This window comes from Mytilus galloprovincialis, chromosome 4, assembly GCF_965363235.1.
Source record: "Mytilus galloprovincialis chromosome 4, xbMytGall1.hap1.1, whole genome shotgun sequence".
NCBI classification, from domain to species: domain Eukaryota; kingdom Metazoa; phylum Mollusca; class Bivalvia; order Mytilida; family Mytilidae; genus Mytilus; species Mytilus galloprovincialis.
Genome location: NC_134841.1, coordinates 84,994,796 through 85,020,941, shown reverse-complemented (window position 1 = coordinate 85,020,941; position 26,146 = coordinate 84,994,796). Strand labels below are relative to the sequence as shown.

The window sequence follows — 26,146 nt, the reverse complement described above, 5'->3', positions numbered from 1 at the left end:
TCGTGGCGAGAGGTTTTCCATCCGTCGCATCATCAACAGGATATGTCGTGGGTGAACTTTTAATAGGGAAAGAGGCCAAAGAATATATAACAAGTCGTTTAAATCGAAATGTGACCGAAAAAATCATAACAGTTTTGTTGGTTTGAAGAAATACTGTATTTCATTCACCACTTGGGATAACAACCGGATATAACAATGAAAGTTCCCAAGCGGGAAGCTTGCAGTGTATTTGATTATTTTTTTCACAGTTCAATTTTAGATTTTAAAATAGAGCTAAGAATTGTTTGTATTGTAGTAAATTTAAGTCTTTGAAATTTTATTCAAATACGCTATTGAACATTACTAAGAGCCAATAAATACAATAGTTTTGTATTTTATAAATTAGTGCCTTCAATAAATAAAAGCCGTCATAGAACAGTCTCATTTTCATACCGATATTCGAAATGACTCTTTTCATTGCTATTACAACAAATATGTCATAATAACATGACAGAGAGTTTTGTTTCGGAATATTCTAGATAAATATACAAAAAGCAAATTTTAGACACTGTACCCTCCTAAGCCTGGAAGTGGCTAGTCACGTTCTACCTCCATAAGCCTGGATATGTCGTGGCTGGTCACATATATGTGACTGACAGAAGGCCGTTATCTTTAATGTCCTCGATTGTTAAGGTAATGTATATGGACATCGGATCTCCATAAGGTATTTTGTACAAAAAAAAATCAGTCAAATTCTGTATGCAGGTATTTTCTGTGATGTCAACCTTTTAAAGTTCGGCAACAAAAAGAAGAAGATGTTGGTGCTTTCTGTAAGATTCTGTTCTCAAGTCCAATGAAGTTACAGAAACATCCAAATTCCCAAGATAGTATTAAGACACCAGGAAGTCTATTATTGTGGTGGATGAAGACGAAGCAGTGGCGGATCCAGAAATTTTCATAAGTGGGGCCCGATCTCGTTACGCTTCAGTGATTCCCTATATAAGCAACCAAATTTTGTTCTAAAAAGGGGGGCCCTCCCCCTAAATCCGCCTCTGTGAAGTACTCGGAGAGAACCATCGGGCTCCTCCTCAGTGATAACAGCCACACCGAAGAAATATCTGAAAACTGATCGCCAAGTTAAAGCCGTGGGTCACTTTGACTGAAGCTCCCAAAGTACCTATGCTAGTTTAAACTCCGGTATGGGTACCCGAGATGTGTTTGGAAGAGTAAAAATCACTCTATAAAGGTACTTAAATGTCCAGGGCTTGAAGACTTGGGACCTTCATCACTATGGATATTGGTCTTAACCACAAGGTCACGAACTCATAGTTTGAGGTTTCTAAGATGAGTTCAAATGAATTACGAATAATATTTTCCTGTGGCTTTCTTTTTTCTCTCTCTACGGAATATTTACAACGACAGATATATGCGTTTCCCTGTTGTATAATATTTCCAATAGGGATTTGGTTAGGGGAACTGATAAGGCTATTAATACTGGTGTGAGGGCTTCACTCTTTTAAAAGAAACGTTTGCCGCTGCTGCTCTAATATGGGGTATTGCTACTGCTCGTGTATGGAGTAACGATGATGCTGCTTCTCGATGGTGTGCTATTGCTACAGTTGACAGGGTATGTTTACTTATTTTGTAAATGGAAAATACATAACGAGGAGTAGTAGTGTTAAGTGAGGAGCAAAAGTGTTAATGTGAGATGCAGTCGGGAATTTATTATAGAATGAAATTCAAAACAGTGTAGCTGTGGCCATTGATTGACACATTAAAATCATCCATTGACTGGGACAATTTACGTGAGCGTTTGTCTGTAACGACCACTGTTCACGACGTACCTACGATAGACATTCAAACTGTGGGGTCACCAAAGGTTTCTTAACGCCTTTAATTATAAAATAATTCGAAAAATTAATCAGGAATAACCTTTGTGTTTTGATTTATATAATTGATATAAATCAAAATATCGTGTTATTTCTGATTAATTTTTCGAATTACTTTATTTAGGTGTTGAGAACCTTTGGTGACCCCATAGTTTAAGTGTCTTTAAAAAGTACATAGTGAGCATTGGTCGTTACATACAAACGTTCACCTAAATTGTCCCAGTCAATGGATGATTTTAATGTGTCAATCAATGGCCACAGCTACACTGTTTTGAATTTCATTCTAAGGAATTAAATTTGAACATCTGTAAATAATCTCATCATAGATACCAGGATTAAACTTTTTATTTACGTCAGACGCGTGTTTCGACTACTAAAGACTCATCAGTGACGCTCGAATCCCGATTGAAAACAAGTTAAATAGGCCAAATAAAGTACGAAGTTGAAGAGCATTGAAGACCAAAATTCCTAAAAGTTTTGCCAAATACAGCTAAGGTAATCTATTCCTGAGGTAGAAAAGCCGTAGTATTTCAAAAATTCAAAAGTTTTGTAAACAGTAAATTTTAAAATATGACCATATCAATGATTATTCATGTCGAAGTGCTGACTACTGGGATGGTGATACCCTCGAGGAATTAAAACTACACCAGCAGTGTCATCGACCCAATGGTTGTAAATGAACTCATTATAGATACCAGGATTTAACTTTGTATTTACGCCAAACGTGCGTCTACAAAACTAATGTTGATGTTAAAAATTCTAAACTAGTGAAATTATCCTTCTTTACAAAGGCTTCGGTAAAAACAGTTGTAACCAGTTGACACTCTTTGATGTCTACCTCTAAGACACAGACACTTGTCCCTGGAATCGTTTTTATATACTTTTATATAACACTAGGTTCCTAACTCGTATATTTGACTCACTTTACTTTTCAAAACTATTTTTGAAATATCAACTTCAAAATATTTTATAAATGATTTATTTGATAATTATTGTAAAACAAATAAATAACAACATTTAAAACTATTAACTTTAACAGTAACAGGATAACACATACATAATGTAATGAAACTTAATATAAAAAACATAATAAATGAATCGATGCGAAATAATATGTAACTTTTTTCTTGTTGTTATCTCATATTTTTTCCGTTGATACCGTTGATGTCTACTACCATTTTTTTTAAAGTACAGTAGAGTTTTTATGCTGAATGATATTTACAAAATTCAATACTACTTTGTACTGTTATGCTTACTGTATTTTGTATGAAACACCGAATGTCAACCTGATATACCATTCGTTTTCGGATACATTATTTAATTGACAAATTGTTTATGAAAATTTCTGCGTTGAATAAGAATATATAACAGCTGCCCTGTGACGGAATAAAAGTTCACTATAGTACCTGTTCTATATAAAGTCATTCAAAATGCCATAATAAAATTACTTACATATTGATTAAAATTTATTATAACAAAAGTTCTCCGATATACAACTTTGAGAGAAACAATAACATAAGAATATCAAAACATTTTGATTGTAAAATTGTAAATATTTGTATCTGTGACAAAACTTATTACAAAACAACATTCCAAGATTTACAAAATATCTATTTATAAAATAAGGGTTAGTATTTATAATATAACATAGTTTCCAGGAATAGTATAAGTATGTAAGAGAATTCAAAGTTATTGGAATAAAAAATAAAGATAATATTCCTGGCCTAATAAAATAATATAAAACTTCATGTACAGCTGATTACAATGCAGCGTGAAAAGTCCAGCACATGGCACACGCAGGTGTGCTTTAGCTGGCCCCTAAACGTATACCAGTTCAGTGTTAAAGGACGTCATACTAAACTCCGAAATATACATAAGAAATTAAAATTAAAAATAATACAAGACTAACAAAGGCCAGAGTCTCCCGACGTGGGAAAGGCGAAAGTGGTCATTGGTGAAAACAATCGAAGGATAAACATGTATATTCTATAATGACGCATAAAATTTATAACGCGTTTTATTTTTTTATAAATCTGTTAATCATAAAATGTCAGGTTATTCGACTGTATGAACACATTTTATGGGGCTTTATAAAGAAATACTGTAACATTTCTTTAATTTTAGTTCTCAAGAACTTTTGCTATCAACCATTTAATTCCACGACGAACATGTATTATGCAGAATAGAATCATATTCAAAACAGTGTAGCTGTGGCCATTGATTGACAACCTTAAAGTATCCCATTGACTGGGGCAGATTAGGTGAACGTGTGTCTGCAACGACAACTGCTCACTACTTACTTATTATAGAATTTAACCTGTGGGGTCACCAAAGGTTCTTAACGCCTTTAATATTAAAATAGTTCGAAAAATTAATCAGGAATAACTTTATGTTTTGATTTATATTATTGATATAAATCAAAACATCGTGTTATTCCTGATTAGTTTTTCTACTTTCTTTATTTAGGTGTTGAGAACCTTTTGTGACCCCACAGTTTAAGTGTCTTTAACAAGTACATAGTGAGCAGCGGTTGTTACAGACAAACGTTCACATAATCTGCCCCAGTCAATGGGATAATTTAAGGTTGTCAATCAATGGCCACAGCCACACTGTTTTGAATATGATTCTAAATATACAGGCACTTCCTTGTATAGGGAACAATGTAGAATGGTCTTCAGAAAAAACTGAAAAGGCCGAATAATTTGTATAGTGTAGAATGTAACTTTCATTAACTGATGAATATCCTTGATTTAATATTTCTATAGTTACCCATGTCTGAAAGTTCCCTAATTATAATTGTTTAATTTATTAAAGCTGCTCATCAGATAATCTATATATAAGTTAACTAAGATCCGCGCACTAGTAAATAGTACCATCCACACGAATACAAATAGTAACTTTTGCAGAATACAAAAACAAAAGATATAAAATTTAGGAAAGTATGTTGTTTTTTTTTATACATCAAGACAAAATTGAAAACAGTTTTGTTGTGGTTGCATTCAATGCAATATTTGTAAATAAAATCATTTTTTTTTCACAATATATGAATAAGAGAATGACATTTTTTGAAAAGAAAATCTACTTGAGTACTGATGATCTGAAGGCTCTTTTCCAACAAAGTAACATAGTTTGATCTTTGTTTTGATGATATAATAATCAATGAATATCACATTCCGTTAAGTCACCAAGTTTAGAAGAAATATAAACAAAACCACTGTCTACAATACAAAACACATAACTTAATTCAACAAAGCAGCTAGTTTAGGTAAAGCACAAGCTCCAACAAGGTTCCTTAGCAACGATGGATAAAATTACTGATTTATAAACACAGCATTTTAAACGTTTGCAGATCCTTTTCGCCTGTCTTGAAGGCATCTGTTTCATTCACATATTTATTTTTGTAAATGTTTTTTTTTTCGCATAGGATGAATCACTATCTTACAGCTGCCCATTTAATTCAAAATGAACCATACCGTTACTTCTTGCCTCCTCTTCCGGTACAAAATCAGGAGCATTGTTTGCCCAGAGAGAACCATTACCATTGGACAAAGTAGTCGTTGCTGTTGGGGTAGTCGTCAATGAAGCTTTTGATTGGTTCCTCTTAACATTATATCTCATTCCATCTTGTTGAGGTCGATATTTATACCAGTAGAATTCAAACGCCAGACAAATCAATGAAAGCGCAGTTCCGACAGCAATCACGAGGAAAACGCCGCCAATGTTTTTTATGCTGATACCATCACTTTCATTTTCAATGTCTGGACATGTTTTCTTCTTTTGATTATTCGTCCACCATTTATGTTTCAAAGTTTCCAGCTTCCTTTGATTTAATAATTGTAATATCCTATAAAAATATTAAGTATTAAGCTTAATATAAACGTTTGGCTCTGCAAAATATATAGATGGTAGAAAAAAAGAAACAAATTCCAGTAATAAATAAACTTTTGTTTTAATATGATAAATAGGCAAATGATATGGAGTATTAGTCCATGACACAAATCAGTTCATGCACAGAAAAATAAACACCCCAAACCCACAACATAAAAATAAAAGGAACATGGCTTTTATTGCTTTTGTTGCTTATTTCTGTAAATATTGAAATAAAGAATTTTTTAAGTGTAAATCTCTTGGCTGAGATGCGTTTGAAGAATCTTTCAACTCGGATATTAAACAATTAATATTTATGACTTCACTTTGCTACCACACAATTTTATCACACAGATTTAATTAAAATGGCCCTTTGTTAAAATCGTATTGGCAACTTATTCGTCGTGTAACAGGTTTAATCCACCATTTTATACTTTAAGAAAATACCTGTACCAAGTCAGGACAATGCTAGTTGTTATCCATTCGTTTGATGTGTTTGAGCTTTTGATTTGCCATTTGATTAGGGACTTTCCATTATAAATTTTCCTCGGAGTTAGGTATTTTTGTTATTCAACCTTCAATATTATAGCCAAAAATATTAAGGATTAGTTCACTTTGACATTGTACAATATCCTTCATTTGTCTGATTGTCAATGACGTCTTAACACTACCGTTGCATAAGTACCGATTGTCATTCTAGTCTTGTAAAACTTGGCTTATTCATAAGTTTCACTTAATTTTCAACTAGATTTCAGTACCAGGAATGCTCTCAAATGTGTACTTCGTGTCTTCTGTAATTTTTTTTTGGACATTGTTGTGCTGAGTACTGATGATCTGAAGGGTTAAGCTCTTTTCCAACAAAGTAACATAGTTTGATCTTTGTTTTGATGATATAATATGCACTGTTGCTGGTTAAGCGGAGGGTTGAGCGCCCAAAATTCGTTTAACCTCGCCACATTCTTTATGTATCCGAAGAAGTCATTGATGCTAGCAATATGGTTTCGTCACTCATCAAATATCTGTATGAGATTGTGCTCTCGCAAACTTTCGACAGTTCGTGGGTAAATGATAGATAGAAGGGGGGAATGAAAACAATAAATACATCCGTCTTATTGAAGGTGATATATAACAAGATAGAAGATCTAAACCAGCCATGGGAGAAGTAACTTCGGAAATTCCCGTAACATGTCTGAACGAGAAGACCAAATCCTAAACAAAAATCAAAGTATAAAAAAAGACCAACAACTGGTCTTTAAAATAAAAGTGTGGAAATAGCTTGTAAAACTAAATATAAAATGATACGGAGCAGAAATATTGGTCCAATCTGTTCTGAGTCAACGTATAATTTCTGATTACTTACGCATTGGACAGAATATTCCTCAGTGGTGAGCCTTCTTGGACAGCAAAGGCAAATGGTTTACGACTGAACTCTTCTCCAACTTCCCATAAGTCACATTTTGTCAATGTTTGGAATTTATTCTCCGCAGCATCGCCTATTAATATTGTAAAGATGTGAGTTATGATAAATTGCCTATATTTTTATACCTCTGACAGTATGTTTTTTCTATATACAAAATATTGAAATAGTTGAGCTATTTCATTCCACAGACTATCTGCCAGTCAATAGTTTCAAAGACTATTACCCCGGTTAATAGTTTCAAAAACTCCAATATTGTAAACGTATAATATGTTTGTGTCGTTGTAATTTCACTCACAAGAAGCAATTATAAAAGAGAGAAAATCGAAGCACATATTTTTTAAAGATCTAAAATATAGTACCTTATTCATAATATGGGTTTCGGTCGTCGTATTTTAAAAGTTAATTTGCGTTTGGTGTACTTTAGCTTAAATTTACCATATGCACGGAAAATTTAACAGAAGTATTTCTAGTCTTGATTGCAATTAATGGAATATTTACAATTACAAAAAGATCTATAAAGAAAAACATATAGTTCATCTTGTGCATGTCAAGTTATGTGTTTTTTTCTTTTCTTTCAGATGATATATGAACACTTTTAGAAAATAAATTAATTTGGTATATTAAAAAAACTTAATGACTGTGTTGTTCAGTATAATAAAACACATAATGACTGGTTGTTCGGGTAATAGCAAGTTTGTTGTCCCTTCGCATACCAAGCCGAGAGCAATAGTTGGTATCTCAGGGACAACAAACTTGCTATTACCCTCACACCCAGTCAATAGGTGTATGTGATATTCATGGTATTTCATTAGAAAAAACAATTAAATCTGAGTTAAAATCGTGGATTTCTGTATTTAAAGTTCTACAGTCTATATAGAGTCTGAGTGTGTAACAAAAAAATCCTAAGATATAGAAAAAAAACTGAAAAGTATGCGATTAGAAAAAGAAGAAAATGTAATAGCATGTCTACAACCGTAACTATGCTCATTCTGTGCGATCAATCGACATGCTGATTATTCATATATAATTTGTTCGATTGAATCTACGATTCTGTGTATGCAGACCTTCCTGTGTCCGTATCTTCAAGTTAACATCTAAATCGTAATCCTCAAACAAACTTCAAAACAAACATTGCATGCAAAATGGACAATTGTTTGTTGAACGTACTGTTGTTGAACTATTAATTGTCGCTGCCTTTCAAGTTCATGTTGTTGACTTCCTTTCAAGTCAGTTGTTTTAAACTAATAAGTTGATTTAATGTGCATGTCTTCGAATTGCCATTTCTTAGATTTCTTATTGATAAAAAGTATAACAAAAAAAACCTCTTCTCACCAATATACGCAAAATCTCCGGAAATGACCCTCTTAGTGGCCTCCTCTAGAGTGTCGGGGAATCCTGTGTCTTGCATGGTTTCCCACAACTTTGTGTATTTGTTACTAACTGGATAATCCCACACAGCAAGTTTAGCCCTTTGTACAGCATCCAAGCTGTCATTCAAACTCATCTGCTTCCAAATTCTGAAACGATCATTGTATATGATTGTGCAGACTTCAACAAACCTATTACATTTATTAATTGCTTCTTAACGCAAAGTGGAAAATACAAACATATACACATATTCCGGACAATTCATCTTAATATTATATTCTTATGAGACTTGCTTTTATTCTCGCCGTTTGGTCTCTGATGAATACAAACCATAACAACTAATTAAAACAAAAACAAAAGTTTTTAACACAATGCAATTTCATAACCATAAATCAACATTTATTTAGAGACAGAACAATTAGGTAAAATCGTAATATATCGTATCAGAATTAATCAAAAACTAAAGTTTATACAAAATTATTGCCAAGCAGACGAGGTCATAATTTTAATGTTAAAATGAAAATGATACTTTATAGATTTCAAGATATGAGTATACAAGTAGAAAATGTATAATATATATAATCAGTGTTATTGTTGGTTTCATTTTTTCGATAAGGAATAGGAAAGTTTGCTTACGTGTAAAATTTCTGTTCAATTTCAGCCATTCTTTTAAAGTAGACGAGGCCAGTACTTCCATTCATTGGCGCATATTGGATCTTGTACTGAGACGATAGATCATCTAATGATTTGATTGGCTCATCCATTCTCGAAACCGTCAGGAATGCAGCTAGATTTGCTGTATATGTTGCAATAACGATGAACCCAAACAACCACCACGTGGCCGCTATAAGTCTACCTGATAATGCTCTAGGTGCTTCACCACCACCTGAAATAGTAATTGATTGCTTGTTTGTATTTTAAAGTAAGTATTGAAATATCGCTACTGCCCTACACGCCAATGGCGTACAAGGGCAGTAAGTAAGTAAGTAATTGAAAATAATAAAAATGACTTTTATTCTAATGTAAAATAACAAAAATAACATTCTCCGAGGAAAATTCAAAGCGGAAAGTTTTATCTTCTATAAACATAAAGCATTTTTTTTTCAACTTATTGGGAAATAAAATTTAAGTTAAGCCATATGAGTTAAAACAAAAATATTACCTTGCGGTGTAAGTGACATCATACAAAACCAAATTCCCTCTTTGAATGAGAAAACCCTAGGCTCTGGTCCTTGTCCATCCCAAAGCGTTTCATCATTCTGGTAACTATATGGGCTAAACTTATCAAAGGCCCACAGAAGTCCACTAAATAAGAAAAACGCAGCAATGATACACAGCCACACATAGTTGTCTAAAACTTCAATAAATTTTGTAATTTTGTAATCAAACTTGGGTTTCTTCATGAGTATGGTCAATCCTACGAGGTCATAATATGGAACAGTAAAGTCAACAACGTTTTCTCTCTCGGCCATCACTGAAATTGGTCCAACTGCAATATCAGCCTTCTGGAAAATAAAAGATAAGAGGTGAGGTAGAGAAAATTTATTTTTATATTCTTTCCATCTTTCTACAGTTCACAGTGTTAGTATCACAACTATTTGTGTATACTTTGAGGTTCAAATATCGTAATTCGTATTAGACACTGTCGGTTCTAAATCTTGCTCAAAATTACGAGTTTTATAGATTTTGGCAGAATCTGAAAATTTGTTAAAATATATTGAATCAAAATTGCACTCAATAGCTATATAATGATTGATTGTTTAGTACTTCAAGCATGTTCAGGTCGACAATAGCGATATACAAGGTTGATGTTTTAATAGCTTTAACTTGCTAACACATTCTGTCTGTATGCCTATACGAATAGTTTTTAATCATTCGCGTTAAAACATAAGAATGGTGAGTTTTGGTTTCAAAGATTAAAACAATAATCAAACAATCGATTTTATTAAGCACCAGTTTGGAACCATACAAAAATCCTTTTTGCATTTCTAATGTATTTAGTATTTTTACAAGATTCTGACAACTAAGATGCATATTGTTCTAGCTGGATGAAGTTACAAATTTGGTGATGCTGGCATGAAAATTAAAAATCAATTTTATTTTCCAGTATTCACAACAACAGCAAATGTTTAACTATACTAAGACAAAACCGTGAATTATAAGTCACATAACAGTTTCTTTTAGTTTTACACGACCGTCCCTCTGGTATCTTTCGTCCCTCTTTTCCAAGATTTGCTTATAACCATTTTCCTTCTCTCTTGGATTTAATCCCGCTAACACTGTTGCTTAAACTCGGAGGTTTGTGTCAATATGTTGTTCTATCTATAATTTTTAAAATGTTGTTCTATGTTCAATTTTGTTAAGTTTGTCTTAAAATCAATAAAAATAACTACCCTATCCATCAAATGTTTTATAACACCATCCCACGAACCATCATCTGACATAGCACCAACCTACCCTATCCATCAAATGTTTTATAACACCATCCCACGAACCATCATCTGACATAGCACCAACCTACCCTATCCATCAAATGTTTTATAACACCATCCCACGAACCATCATCTGACATAGCACCAACCTACCCTATCCATCAAATGTTTTATAACACCATCCCACGAACCATCATCTGACATAGCACCAACCTACCCTATCCATCAAATGTTTTATAACACCATCCCACGAACCATCATCTGACATAGCACCAACCAAACCATCTGGTGACTCTTCAATCTCATATTCAAAATCTGCAGTATCAGCAATAGCGTCTAGTAGATCCAAGCAATACCCATCGTAGTCGGCTCTTGTGACGTTTTTCTTGGAATTATCACTCAACTTTATTACAAAAGGTTCATACTAAAAATTTAAAAGAACATTAATGTATAATCTTCAAAAAATGAGAAACCTTACAATAACACTAAAATTTCAAGTTGCAAAATGTGTCAAAATGACCCCTTTGTCACGCGGAAAACTGAGCGTCGCCAAATTAATTGGAGGTGTATTTGGTAAAAAACAGGGATGTGTTCAAGTGGTCATAGATACCCCAACCAACAGCAATGACTTATCATGACTCGGATTCTTTTTACTTTTATCTGGTGAAATGGACGAGGCCGCAAAATTTGATTACAGTTAACTTTTGATTTAGACATTGAAAATATAATATAACAAAAAGATTTTAAAACATAAAAACACGAGATTAAGTACATTTTTGTAGCATTACTTCATATTAAGTTAATAAAACTATTAGGGCCTTTGTAAAAATTTATTATCAAAATCATTGATTATTACAGACTTTTGGAAATAACCTTCATTCGAGTTTAACACTTATGAGTATGGCCTTCATTGTAAAGGTTAAGTTGCCGTCTAAGAGATTACCTAGTCTTTGATGCTTAAAATCATTTGATCTCAGACTAATTTTGTTTCTCTGTTTCTTCTTACTATATAACTCACCTTCGGAACAATGACTACCCTATATTTCTTCTTTCCAACTTCTTTTGTTAGTTTTCCATTGACAGATATATGGTCTTGTTCGTTCCACGTTCCTAACTACAAATAAAAGGAACATAAGGAAACATGGTTGAAAAAAAAGTGATATATAAATTTGAATGCCTATGAACGACACGTAAACAGGTTTATATGGTTTAGATGAAACCTTCTTAAAACTTTATATTAACGGATACAATTTTTAAAGAAAAGATCGCCGTGTGTCTATCATTTTATGTCAAAGGGTCCATATAAGTTAAAATCAACCCAATTTAGAAGTAAATACTTTAAAAACTTCAAGGTCACAGGTAGAATAACCAAAATCAAAACCATCTAAATTTTATACTGTTCATAGACAACCAATTTTCCCTCAGTCCTGAACGATTTTTTTCGAGGAGGAATTTGTTAAGCTCTTTCAGAAAATGATGAGATTATTTAAGTGGTAACTTTAATATCAATACGAAAATAAAAAAAATGGATGAATTTGGTAAACCATTTTAATCTTCAACAACTAGACGTATTTCTGAAAGATCAGAGATTTTTATTGATCATATTAACACTACCAGTCCGGAGAATATCACTCCTTGTCATATTCCCTCATAAGGGGCAATAGCTACGATAAATATGAAACATTTAGAATATGATTTTTTTTTTGTTCAATCATTAATGAAAGTGAAATAGTGAAATAATAATTCGCCTTTATTAGTCAGTATAGTTTAATGGTGTATGTCAAAATATGGTAAGAATAATCGATGATGAATTATTCATTTGCAAGTGAATAATTCGACCTCATTGATTCCGTTTTCATATGACCATGAAGTTTATCCCTTAGCTACAGATGGATTACGCATGAATAATGCACGAAGGAAAATAATGTCAACATTGAAAGTGAAACAAAAGTAAATTATTCGATTGATTGATTCGATCCACACAAACTCACTCTTATACAGGTAAAAACGATGACCAACATATATTTTAACCTATAATATGATATTGAACAGACCAAGAAATATCCAACTGCACGAGTTTGCTATCTATTTTATATCTATATTTATGTTTTTATCGTTAATATGACCGTCGTTAGTCTTCGGATTTCAACTCTATAGTTAAAAATAAGATGGCGTCTATACTCAAATACACAGTACACAATGATACATATTATCGATCCCATGCTTTGTAAATTGTATATTTTTGACTTTTTAAACAGTATTTTGGCAGCCAATACCCTTTTGAGTAACTACTTCCCTGTATGCATAAATAGAAATATTCATATGAAGAAGGGGAATCCTATCAAAATAAAATACAGGTGTTTCGACCATTTTAATGAATGGAGATCCTTTTTATGTGCAGATTAATTACCAACCCATATATTTGAAATGAAAGATGATATTGATCTTGCCATCGACAAATGTCATGAACTATTTGAACAGATTATTGACAAGCATGCACCAATGAAAATTAAAGAGTAAAATCACTAATGGTTCAATGTAAATATCCATATTACATTCAATACAGAAATATGTATCATTCAAAAACATACAAGGTGAGCTTTAATAAGTGGCGAAATAAAATAACGTTAATATTTAATGGGGAAAAAACATTATCAAAACACTATATAGTAAAAAAAAAACACTAAAAGTTCAATACACAAACATTAAATCTAAAATAAAATCTAAAATACGGAGTGCCTCAAGGTTCTGTCATAGGTCCTCTATTATTCTTCATTTAAATCAATGATTAACCACTCCATGTTAAACAATCCAACATGGATTCATATGCTAATGATTCAACATTGCATATTCCTGATATTGAAATTAAAAAAAAAAAATAACAGTATATTGCAAAATGATTTGGGGTTAACAATAACAGTGTGAAAATCAATGCGTAAAAACAACAGAGTGTATGCAAAAAAGTCCAAAACAAAAACTTACAAAACAATCAGAATTATGTTTTACCACCTGAATTGAGAATGGAAAAAAATATTATTCGAATATGCAAGAATATCTCCTCAAAATAGAACTTTTGTATAAACTGACGACATGACGATGTCGACGACGACGACGATGATGAAATGATGATGATGATAAATTCTTTATTTAAAGAGGGTACCTCAATCAGAACTAGTCTTCAAACAAAATACATGCATATAGTTAACATTCATACATTCATACATTAAAATACAATATATATTACAATACAATCACTAGTATATACATAATTCAATCATTCAAACATACAAATGGCAATACATGGCAATATTTGATAAAGTTTCGATTAAATTTTCTTATTCACATCGTATCAGCTGACATATCTACCAAACTGTGGAACTACTCAAGAATGGGAAGTTTACTATATAGGAGAACTGAAATCATCAAGTTTGAAAATATTGTTTTAAATAACAAATGCCAATCTTACCGTATTTTTATTTAAGTTATCAAGTATGATACGGTTGATCGTTAACTGGACATCCTGTCTCAGCATGCCATTCCTGTATGATATATTTCCATAAACACCAGTCCGTTTTGCCTAAAATATTTTTTAGAATATTTTATATAAATATATACTGGGTACCACTAGAGACGCAGAAAACCATATTCTACGCCCCTTTTGGTTCTTTTTAGTTTTAAACCAATACAAACTTTTATTTTCAATTCTTTCCTCTAACAGTGAGCGTCAGTTTACTTCAAAAGTTTGTTCTAGCATCGTTATAGAACTAACCAAAAAATATTATTACAAATTGACAATAATTTGTTACATTTTAAGGTACAGAAAAAGGATGAACAAATGTAAATTTTACCGTTTTGAAAGGCTCCACGATTCTTCTTGATTCGTCGACTCGGGATTGGTTCCTTACAAGAGAAACAGTATTGCAATCAGGGATGATGATTGGTGTAGCGTTTATGAAACGAGTTGAAACGTCGTCCAGAATCATTCTCAAATCATACATAAAAGCTTCGTCAATCTATAAAAGAAAAACAATTTTCAATGTGTCTTTATAAATACATGTAAACTATATAGAAATGGTAGATGCTAACAGGATAAGAACTTAAGGCTGCTCAATCAAAGACACGCAATCTCGATTTTGAATTGTTTGATAGCTTAATCCGTGATTGTTTGATAGCTTAATCGATGATTGTTTGATAGCTTAATCCATGATTGTTTGATAGCTCTTAATCCATGATTGTTTGATAATCCATGATTGTTTGATAGCTTAATCCATGATTGTTTGATAATCCATGATTGTTTGATAGCTTAATCCATGATTGTTTGATAATCCATGATTGTTTGATAGCTTAATCCACGATTGTTTGATAATCCATGATTGTTTGATAGCTTAATCCATGATTGTTTGATCATTAGTAAGAGCAAAACACAACAACTACCATTTACCATTTTCAAAAATATTTTCATAAAATAGAATTTGCCTCAAAAAGAAATAAGACAGACAAAAAAACTTCTTAAACTTTAATAAAAAGGGAAGATAACATACACCAATGATATTTAATCATTTTTGGATAAGAGCAATTGAAGGACATGTACGTAATGTTCTAAACTAAATTAGTCCCTATGTCCTTCAATTATACAAAAGTAACATTCCGGCAATTATACAGAAGAAACTTATCAGCTTTATTACAAAAGTAACATGCTGGCTACTTACATTGAATCCGTATATGGTGAAAAAGTTTTCTCTGAGTTGTATTTTGACAAAGTCTAAGTAAGCATCCCTTGACGTGTAGTTGTAAGATTCGTTACCGTTGATATGTATAACTGTAGCTGACTTTCCTAGTCTACACTTAGAGCACGTTAATCCATGTCCCTGGTAAACATTAAACATAGAATTTACAAAACATAACATCATCCATTTGCATGATACGAATATTGTGAATGTATTAATATTCGTAGGCTACTCGCTTTTGTTAATTCTGTGGGTATAGTTGAACAACTTTGAATTTCAATCTTCGGCAGAAAAACATTTTTGTTATAGATTTGTCTGTAGAATTTGTCATATTCCACGAAATCAAGTCTCCACTAATAGAGTTTGACCTTAATCGATGAATACTGGTTTCCACGAAAATAAATGAGTCCACGAACGGAATATTATTCATATTTCATAATAAAAACTCTGACTTAATATTTTATACTTATTTTATGGGCACCTCTTTTGAACCCGTCGCCACTCATGGTTTTATAAAATGTCTTATTTTCGTATTGTGAGAATGCAAATTTAAGAACGTTGAAATGGATTTGATACTAACAAAAATGAGTAAGTTACTAATGACCATGGTTAGATGAACTATTGCAATAAATTTGTTTAAAGTTATCCTTCTTTGAATATTCTTTTTAACATCTACATGTATAACGCCAGTAAATTGTTTAACTATTTGTAATATATTACAATAAACGTCATTTTCCAAGCCATCCTCGTTTTTAAATCTCAAGAAATAAGGGCAAGTAAGGTGTTTGCTCAAATATAGCAGATATATTTAACATTGAGATTTTATGGATATAAATGTAAGATTCTTGCATTTGTTTTTAAAAAGGTAACCCTTATTCTCTTCATTTTTGTTACCTATGAATGAAATTGATACAGAAGAAATTGACCATAGTACTATTTATCATGTTAATTCGTGTTGAAAAAAAAATATAATAAGTCATATTTACGCATTGTATTGTAGACAAACAAAACATTTTATATGCATATAGAGTACCATACTCTGCTAAAATCAAGGATGCATAGCACATAAATAGTAAACTAACCTTTCGACATTAGGAAAGCAGAGGTTAACTTATTTTGATCTTCTGATATAGGGGTTGATCTAAATCGCATCATCTGTTTAAATAAAATTACCTTAGTTATGACAAACCAGTTGTAAGCTTCATCCATAAGCTCTTGCTTGCTTGCCTGAAATAAAATATTGAAATTATCTAATACTACCTACATTCGTTGTATTAACAAATTGTGAACAAACGAAGCTGCTTAAAAGTATTTTGATTAAAGCAACTATGAAAAACTGTTGCAAAATATTTATAAATTATAATAAAAACTATTTTATAGTGTTTCTTATCCGGTAGGATTGACCACAGTTGAATTTTAAACATGTAAGTTAAACAAATACAGGGCAAATCACTGAGGGTAATCGGCCATACCTCCTATGTGCGTTCGAAGCCATTTTGGATTTACCTTTTGTAGTAATGTACAAATAAAAGAAACAAAAACAAAAAAGCTAAGGATATATAAACACTTGGGTTTTCAATAACACGAGCAACACGATAAGTGCCACATGTGGAGCAGGATCTGCTTACCCTTCCTTATGTAACCCCCAGTTTTGGTGGGGTTCGTGTTGGTTAGACTTTAGTTTTCTATGTTGCGTCTTGTGTAGTATTGTTTGTCTGTTTGTCTTTTTCTTTTCTAGCCATTGGGTTGTCAGTTTATTTTCGATCTATGAGTTTGAGTGTGCCTCTGGCATCTTTCGCCCCTCTTTTTGAATACTATAGGATCTATTATGACCAAATGTGGTATAAAGATAAAAGCCAAATTATTACAGGTCAACTTTTGAAGAGTCTACTGACACCGGATACTAATTTGTGCCCCCTACAAAACTTTTTTTTATATTTTGGTGGCCAACTTAAATTTTGTCATGGTGATATGATGAAAAGCTGAAAGAAAATTATATCAAGAATTAAGAACGTTGTGCACAGGTAAGGGAGCTACCATTTGATTTTTATGGGGGGGCTAGGATGAAATTTGAAAAAAAATAGGCAGGACAGGAGTTTTGAGTAAAAAAAAAGGCAGGATGAGCAACTTGGTAAAAAAAAAAGGCAGGATGACAATTTGTGTAAAAAAAGTCAGGATAACTAGGTAAAAAAAAAAGGCAGGACCGAATAGAGTAAAAAATAAAAAGGCAGGACAGAGATTACAACTAAAAAAAAAAGCAGGACAACATTTTTCATCCTAGCCCCCCCATAAAAATCAAATGGTAGCTCCCTAAGAATAATTTATTAGATGTGTTTACAAAATTTCTTATGACAGTATGTTTATACACCATAGATCGATTTCCAATCATATTTGGAATCTGCCAATAATGAACAAAATCTAAAACAAATGACCACATATTGCAGAAAAAATACTTATCATTGTCTTTGTTATTTTGCCTGCAGGTATATCGTGTATAACATTGGAATCCGATATTAAGCATTGATTTAGTAAAAAGGTTTCGATACAGAGTATGGGCATGAAATTTATACAATACGATTATGTTGGGTCAAGTCAGTAAAAAAACACGATATATTTACGCTTTAATTTATAACATTCGAAGCTTTTTGAAACAGAAAAGTTAAGAATGTTATAGTCTACAGTTTCCGTAGATTTAAATATTGATATAACAGAACAAAACAGTGACCTACCTCGCCCAAAACACTATCAGCGCTGTTCTCATCACTAACAAGAATGAAAATTTTTGTCCCTATATCTTTTAGCTTTTTCATCTGTTCGGCCAGACCTTCTCCTTGTGCAATTTCCTGGTATAAGTGCTGGGCTGGAACACCAGTTAAAATTCTCTTGGCTATAGTATGGAGATCTGGAAGTCAAATAAAATGAATAAGGCGTTTAGTCAGATAATCTATATTTAGTTAAGGCGTTAAGTCAGATAATCTATATTTAGTTAAGGCGTTTAGTCAGATAATCTATATTTAGTTAAGGCGTTTAGTCAGATAATCTATATTTAGTTAAGGCGTTTAGTCAGATAATCTATATTTAGAGGTCATTAGTCGGATAATCTATATTTAGAGGTCATTATGCTCATCATATTACATGTATTATTAATTAATTTGTCATAACTGTCCGTTCAATATATTTTGAACCACTTCATCTTAACACATTTTAGTAACGGGAGAATACTAGAATATAATTAATGACTAATAACTTTTTGTTAATCTTTTCATACTAATGTGTTCTGCCGTTTCGTGTTGATTTATTTGCAGATCTTCCTTAAAATTTTTGCCATTCACAATTGTACGCCAGTGACGCTCGACGAAAATAAAAATAAAAAGGCAAAATAAAGAACGAATTTGGGCACATTAAAGATTTAAATTCTGAAAGTTTCTGCCAAATACAGAAAAGGTAATCTCTACCTGGGGTATAAACTTAGTATTTCGAAAAAGTCAAAGTTTTGTAAGTAGTTAATTCCTCAATGATAGTTAAAATCAATGATAACACATTTAACACAGAAGTGCTGACTAATATCTTTGAATGTAGCTGTTTGTGTTAGACTAGTACTTGTCGATTGGTCAGGGATTATAAATGTGTTTGAAAACACGAAGATAACTGGCCCATTATAAGAAAAGTAAATAAGCATAGTCCAGTTTACCAAAAAGCAGTAAATGTAAATGTTAGAACATTGCAAATAGATTAGCCTAAAGCAAACAAAACCAATAATGTTTTATAAACATGTAAAGGTTAACGTGACTTTCACGCGTACATTTTACAGTTGTGAAATGATCAATTTTTATAGTATGTATAATCTTACAGGAGTTGTTTGGAAATAAATTTCCACTTCAACAATGTATATATTCTTAATCATGATGGATATGAAATACTGCTTTTGTAAAACTGAATTATTATTTCTACTAGTCCAGCTCTGGTGTCAGTGGCGTATTTTAATTTTTCTCAAAACTTATCGTTTTATATATGATCAAAAATTGTCTTTGGGTTAAATTCGCATGTTTTCCCCTGGAATTTCATGTGCTATTTCCAAGTGAACTCAATTGGAAAAGCAGGATATAACTAAGATCATCAATATGAGTGCTTCGGAACGGTCAGCCCTTTCTACTCAAGAACATCGTTTTGCTTTAAACAAAAAGTGTTACTAACACAGACTTTTCTTAAGAGACATATCTTTTAGATTAAACTGGTAGTATATAAACAGCAAGCACAGCGCAATAAAGACAAAATATAATTTATAAGTAAACATAAAATTCTTTTCAAATAACTGGTTATAAATGTCATACAAAAATGACTGATCGTGATTTTCTTACTAAATGACTGATCATAAATATCTAATCAAATAACTGATCAATAAATATTTACCAAAAGACTGATCATAAATATCTAACCTAATGACTGATCAATAAATATTTACCAAAAGACTGATAATAAATATCTAACCTAATGACTGATCAATAAGTACTTACTAAATGACTTATCATAAATACTTACCAAATGACTGATCATAAAGTATTGCAATCTTGGTGAGACTCCCATGTTTAACAATGTCTGGTATGACTCGAAACATCGTCGACCCAGGTGGCTCCACGCCTATGTGCAGGTCAGGGTCATAGTCTTTTGACTGTAATGTTGAAGGGTCCACCACAGTGATATATGGCAGACCAACTGTACGTGCAAATGATCGTATCAATAATCCCACATTTGGAGCAGACATGTCGATAAGTGCAGTTGCTCCAGTTTTTAGATGTTCGCAGACTGAAAAAAGTCAACATGCGATTATGTGCTGTGCAGTTAGTTGTTTAGCCAGACTTGACCTTGTTTAAGAAGTTTACATTTAATTCAAAATTTGGTGACTGTTGAACGCATCTATCCCACCAAACTAGAGATAAAGGATACAACAGATACATGTGATGCCACTGCTGGTTTTAGTAACATACGTCAGGTTGTTGTGTCTTTTAAGGCACGTTTGATGCTTTCGCAATAATTGAGATTTATTCCATTTATTAATAGGCATATTATCAAAAACAAGTCAACTATACCAATCTTTTGTTGAAAATGTGAAATAATATAAAATCCTTAAAATAAGCACACCTTTAATACATATGTACTAATAACCTGCATAATACTAACCATGCACTCAGTAATTAAGTCTTATATAAGTAAATATGACAAAGTTCAACAACCTGACATTTGTTGAAAATTTAATGAAAATCGAATTCTTATAAAAGTGCACACCTTCAGAAGATCTACTATATCAAAGTCTATCATCCTGCATGATTTGATAGTTCTTACTTGAACTATACTGAACTCGGGGCAGTGGTGTAATATCACAACATATTTAATCTTCAATAATTTCTATAAAACAAAAATCATACCTTCAGCTAGAGTCTGGTTCTGGTCATGTGATTCCACTATTTTGATCTTTCCTCCCCATTCTAAAGTTCTTCCAATTAACTTATTCTGCATAAGTTTGGCGTCTTCCACAACAGCAACTACAAAATTGGAAAAATAATGATAAATTTGATAATAAACAAATAAAGAAATAATTATAGCTTTACGATATCGTCATTAATTATAAAGACACTTTATGTGCAATTTTCTAACGAGTATCAACAAATGTTTATGTATGACAGTAGAATTCCGTGCACAAACCATAACCCAATGGCACACGGAGAAGGGCGAAATACGTTTAGTCATATTTCGTCAAGAACATCCCTTTATACCACAGTTACTTGTCTGTGAAAAAATGTATATAAAGGTCCATCAGTTAAAAAACCCAGAGACAAGTGCCTGTGTTTCCAACGATGATGTCACAATTCACCTCGTTTTAGACCTCAGTTCCTGGAGATTCAACATTTTTGTTACCATGGAGATTTTTGCATTTTAAAGATGATGAAGTACCAATCTTAGATCAAATTTTAAATATGAAAATGTAATTCTTACCAAAATATTGCGATCTATTTCCTATTATCAAACACACTAGCAGAAAACCCCGATACAAAATAGCAATCGCCATTTTGTATGTCAGTCTGGCAATCGATGGCTTACCTTATTGTTAATTGGAAATATCAATTAATTGACAGGTAGACGACCTAAATGAAAAAGTCGATAAATCAATACAGAAAATTAAAATTTGTATTAGTTGTTTTGCTGTTTATTAAATATTCATTATATAGACATGTAGTATACAGATAAAAATCGTTTATCAAATACAAAAGGACGAGAAAATGGGCAACTCTCTATTCTAGTAACAACGCATTTCTTCACCTCCAGTTTCCCAAAAAATCTGGAGCTAGCGTCTTTCATAATGTGAATTGTCGTCCGTTTTGTACGGTACTCGTCCGTTTTGTATCCGTTACGTGTCCGTTATGCATCCGTTGGAGATCCGGTAGACCAATTCACCAACGGACGTCTACCGGACGCCTAACGGACGCCTAACGGATAAAACGGATGTGAAACGGACATTAACGGAAGGATAACGGATAAAACGGATGCCTACCGGATGTAAAACGGACAAATGCTGCCCAATTGAAATTTCGCGTGAGAAATGCCAATAATTGGTATGTCAGATTTTCTTGAGTGTCATGAATATTTATTATTCGTGATGGATCTGGGAGTAAGAGCACGTCTTCGCTACCAAACAGCTCTTATTCAGGCCAGACTCAACTTAAATGTAGCAAATATAAACCCGTTATAGCTGTCGAAAGGAGAAGAAGGAGAAGACAAAGGAGATGGTGGACACGACCATGGCTTAGTCCTGAAAGACGATGCAGTTTTGGTCTATATGACCAACTCATGACCGAATTTAGGCGGGAGGATCGGCAGTCCTTTGTACACTTCCTTCGAATGCCCACAGAGATGTTCGACGAGATATTGCAAGTTGGACCTCGCATAGCCAAGCAGAATACCTTTTACAGAAATCCACTGGAACCAGGACTCAAGTTAGCAATTACACTTAGACACCTTGCTTCTGGAGCAAAATATCGTTGCATGCAGTACGGATGAAGAGTTCCGTATAACACATTATCCGTTTTCATACCAGAGGTACATAATATAAACAAATTCATAAAATCAACTTAAACTCTATAAGACTGAATTACCACACTGCCTCTACCTTGATTTGTTTTAATCAGAGTAGCTCTATATTTGCACAAATATCATGCTAAACAAGACGCAATACAAAATAAAATCAACTAAACCTGTTAACTAAAGTGACCCTCGTGTGTAAAAACGTAAAAAAGAATCGGATAACTTGTTCTATTTGTTTGGTACGTGTGACCTCTGTCCTACTGACCACACTTTCCCAGAAGCAAATATTATAACATATATACATGTACTAGATACAATCATTTTAAGGTCACGTGTATGTGGTTTATTGCCTTTAATTTTCAGATGGTTTATTGCTTATATTTTCAGATGGTTTATTGCCTTAAATTTTTAGATGGTTTATTGCCTTTAATTTTCAGATTATTTTGTTCATCCGTTTTATCCGTTACGCTTTCGTTAGGTGTCCGTTTTATCCGGTACTCGTCCGTTGGATGTACGTTCAATTCGTTACAAGTCCGTTAGTAAACTAACGGACTTCCAACGGATAAAAATTTTGTCAACGGATAACTATTTTTTTATCCGTTAGGCGTCCGTTCGAGCTATCCGGTAAGGTGTGACCGAGGCTTTAGAATGGCGTAAGTCGATTTCAAAGTAAAGAGAAAATGAACCGCTCACAGAAAGTGCTGACATACAATACCACCCTCTTCCTGTGTAATAAAATATAATACAAAACACATATTTGTTAAGGACATCAAATGTCTTATGGTGTATTCTACCTTAACCATATATGATGTATATACATTTAAAAAGCTCGGAAGAATTTTATGGTATACGGAAACATGCCAAGAACAAACTCACTGAAAAAATCTTTGCCAAAATGATTGAACAATGAAGCATCGACAACATTGAATCATAAAGATATCCAGAGTAGACGCGAACATCATGAATAATATAACACGAAACTGTCTCCAGCCTACAGAAGGCTTCAACTAGCAAATATAAAGGATACTGGTCATACTCATTTTTATAGTGAACAATAAATGGGCTATATCACATATTTTGTTTAAATTTTGCATTTGGCTTATTGAATTATATCAGACATTCGAAAATATTAATTGATATATCTTTATCTCTCTTATATTCTGAAGTTTGACTGATGGAATTCTTTCAAAATACTAGCAGGTGAACATTTGTATCGGAAGAACATGAAAGCGACGGAAAACGGTCATAAATTTACTTCTAAATTATAAAATTTTTAATTTTTACTATATATATTTTTTAAAAGATATATGTTGTTGATAGGCAAATTTCGTTTTTAAAGATATAAAATGATCATATGAACTCGTTTTTACTGTGTTACAACAAGCCTACACAAGCCTAGTCGAGTTGTCTAGGGCGCTCAACACAGGACGTGTGGCAGTGGTGTCACGATGTCACTGACGCAATGGTTCAAATCCCGCTGAGGGAAGAGCAATAATTTGCTAACACAAATTTGCCGATCTAACATCGTTAGGCTAAATTTGAAATGAAATATATTGAAAAAATGAGAAAATATGGAATGACTTAAATGAGAACTTTCCATGGAGAACAAACGACAAAAATGTAAACAATTATAGGTTACCTTTAAAAAAAATATTGTAAACACCTTCCCTATTGTAAGCTGTAAAAGGCCCAAAGATAAAATAACAAACGGGCCACAATTCAGTAAACAAAAAATGGCCTGATTTATGTTATGAAAAAGTGTAATGGCAAACGATAACATATAACAACCCGAGAATTAAAGGGTACTTCATGGTGGAAAGACATGAGAATGTGTCAAAGAGACAACAACCCGACGAAAGAGCACAAAACATCCTAAGGCCACCAATGTGTCTTCAAAACAACGAGAACTGTCCCGCACCCGGAGTCGGTCATCAGCTGGACACTTTTAACAAAAAAGTGTACTAGTTCAGTGGAAATGGACGTCATATTAAACTCCGAAACAATATACTATAAGACATTGGGTACAATTCTGCATGGTGATGCTTTAGAAAAGTTTCCAAATTAAAAAAAAATGAATTCTATAATATAAAACAACTGAACTGGCATTAACAAATTATTACTAAGATAATTGCATTATTTACTGCAAAAAGATATGTCTACCCAGGTACAATACAATGTCAATATTGCAAAATACTTCTTGATCATACCATTTACTGAATGTTGCCAAGTAACGCAATGCTATTATCAAATAAATTCATCCTGTAAATATTCATGGAATCGATGTGTTTGATGGCTGTCTGGATGTAGCAGAAGTCGATTTCATGCTTGAATTGTTAAATTTGTCTATATCTATTTGTTTATATCATCCTTTATATTACTTCGGGATATACAGAGACTAGGTCAGCCATTCAAGGTTTTTGCTGGTAAGATAGTGATATTATAACTATTGGTATGATTTTGGTGGACGGCTTACCATGCAACTGGTAATTTACTGATACGTTCGACAAGGGAATACTTAAAAAAAAAAAAGGATTTATTAACATTTTAAGTCCAAAATAAAAGGTTCCTGCAATATGATATTGTCCTTCGTGGGAACAGGGGGTGCAATTAATGAAATATTTGTTATAGTAGTGCTAAAACAGCAGAAGTTCATGATATCACCAGCGTAATTAAAGCACAAACGACTTTGTAAAGTGATGTCTAATTAATTAGATAACTCAGAATACATTTTCTCTCATATACAGGTCACAGGGAAACATATGGCTCCAGTTATTAAGACAGACAAGTTTTTCTAGTATGAATCAAGTCATAAAAAATAATACTAAGCTGTTAACTAAGTTAGATAAGTAAGTAAGTTAGTTAGTAAATCTTATTAAGAGTCGGGCATGATATGTACAAATTAACACAGTAAATATAAGCTATGGAGAGCTCTTCATGACTTAACCGACTTGATATTTTGAAAACAAATAACAAGTTATAAGCACATTCGACAGAATAAACATATAAATAAAACATATGCATAATATAATAGATAAGCAACATGCATAAATCAAAACAAGCAAGCTAAAACTGAAAAATAAAATAAAATTTAGCATAAACTGACACAGAGACAAAAGTTTTATCTACTTGTTGAAATAAAAGTAAACAATAAACAGAACACTGAGGATTAGAAGACTTCAGCTGGTGGACAGCAAAGTTATTGTCTACAAGAACTACAGAAGCAATTATCTAAAGAACACCATGTTGAAATAGAATGAAATTCAAAACAGTGTGGCTGTGGCCATTGATTGACCCATTAAATTCATCCATTGATTGGGACAATTTACGTGAACGTGTGTCTGTAACGACCACTGTTCACGACGTACCTACGATAGACATTTAAACTGT

The 26,146-nt window shown here is 32.6% G+C and overlaps 1 protein-coding gene across 1 annotated transcript; it reads right to left on the bottom strand.

Moving 5' to 3' along the window:
* Positions 1 to 2,831: 2,831 nt before the first annotated feature.
* On the bottom strand, positions 2,832 to 21,758 carry LOC143073212 (ionotropic receptor 25a-like). The gene is made up of 15 exons (XM_076248573.1): positions 21,674 to 21,758; positions 21,106 to 21,222; positions 20,222 to 20,485; positions 18,412 to 18,584; positions 16,856 to 16,909; positions 15,665 to 15,823; positions 14,804 to 14,968; positions 14,422 to 14,532; positions 11,974 to 12,069; positions 11,173 to 11,379; positions 9,686 to 10,028; positions 9,160 to 9,409; positions 8,488 to 8,672; positions 7,096 to 7,228; positions 2,832 to 5,712 (listed from the first exon to the last, which is right to left on the bottom strand). The coding sequence occupies exons 1-15, from the start codon at positions 21,744 to 21,746 to the stop codon at positions 5,307 to 5,309; spliced, it is 2,736 nt and encodes a 911-aa protein (XP_076104688.1). The 5' UTR covers positions 21,747 to 21,758; the 3' UTR covers positions 2,832 to 5,306.
* Positions 21,759 to 26,146: the final 4,388 nt, after the last annotated feature.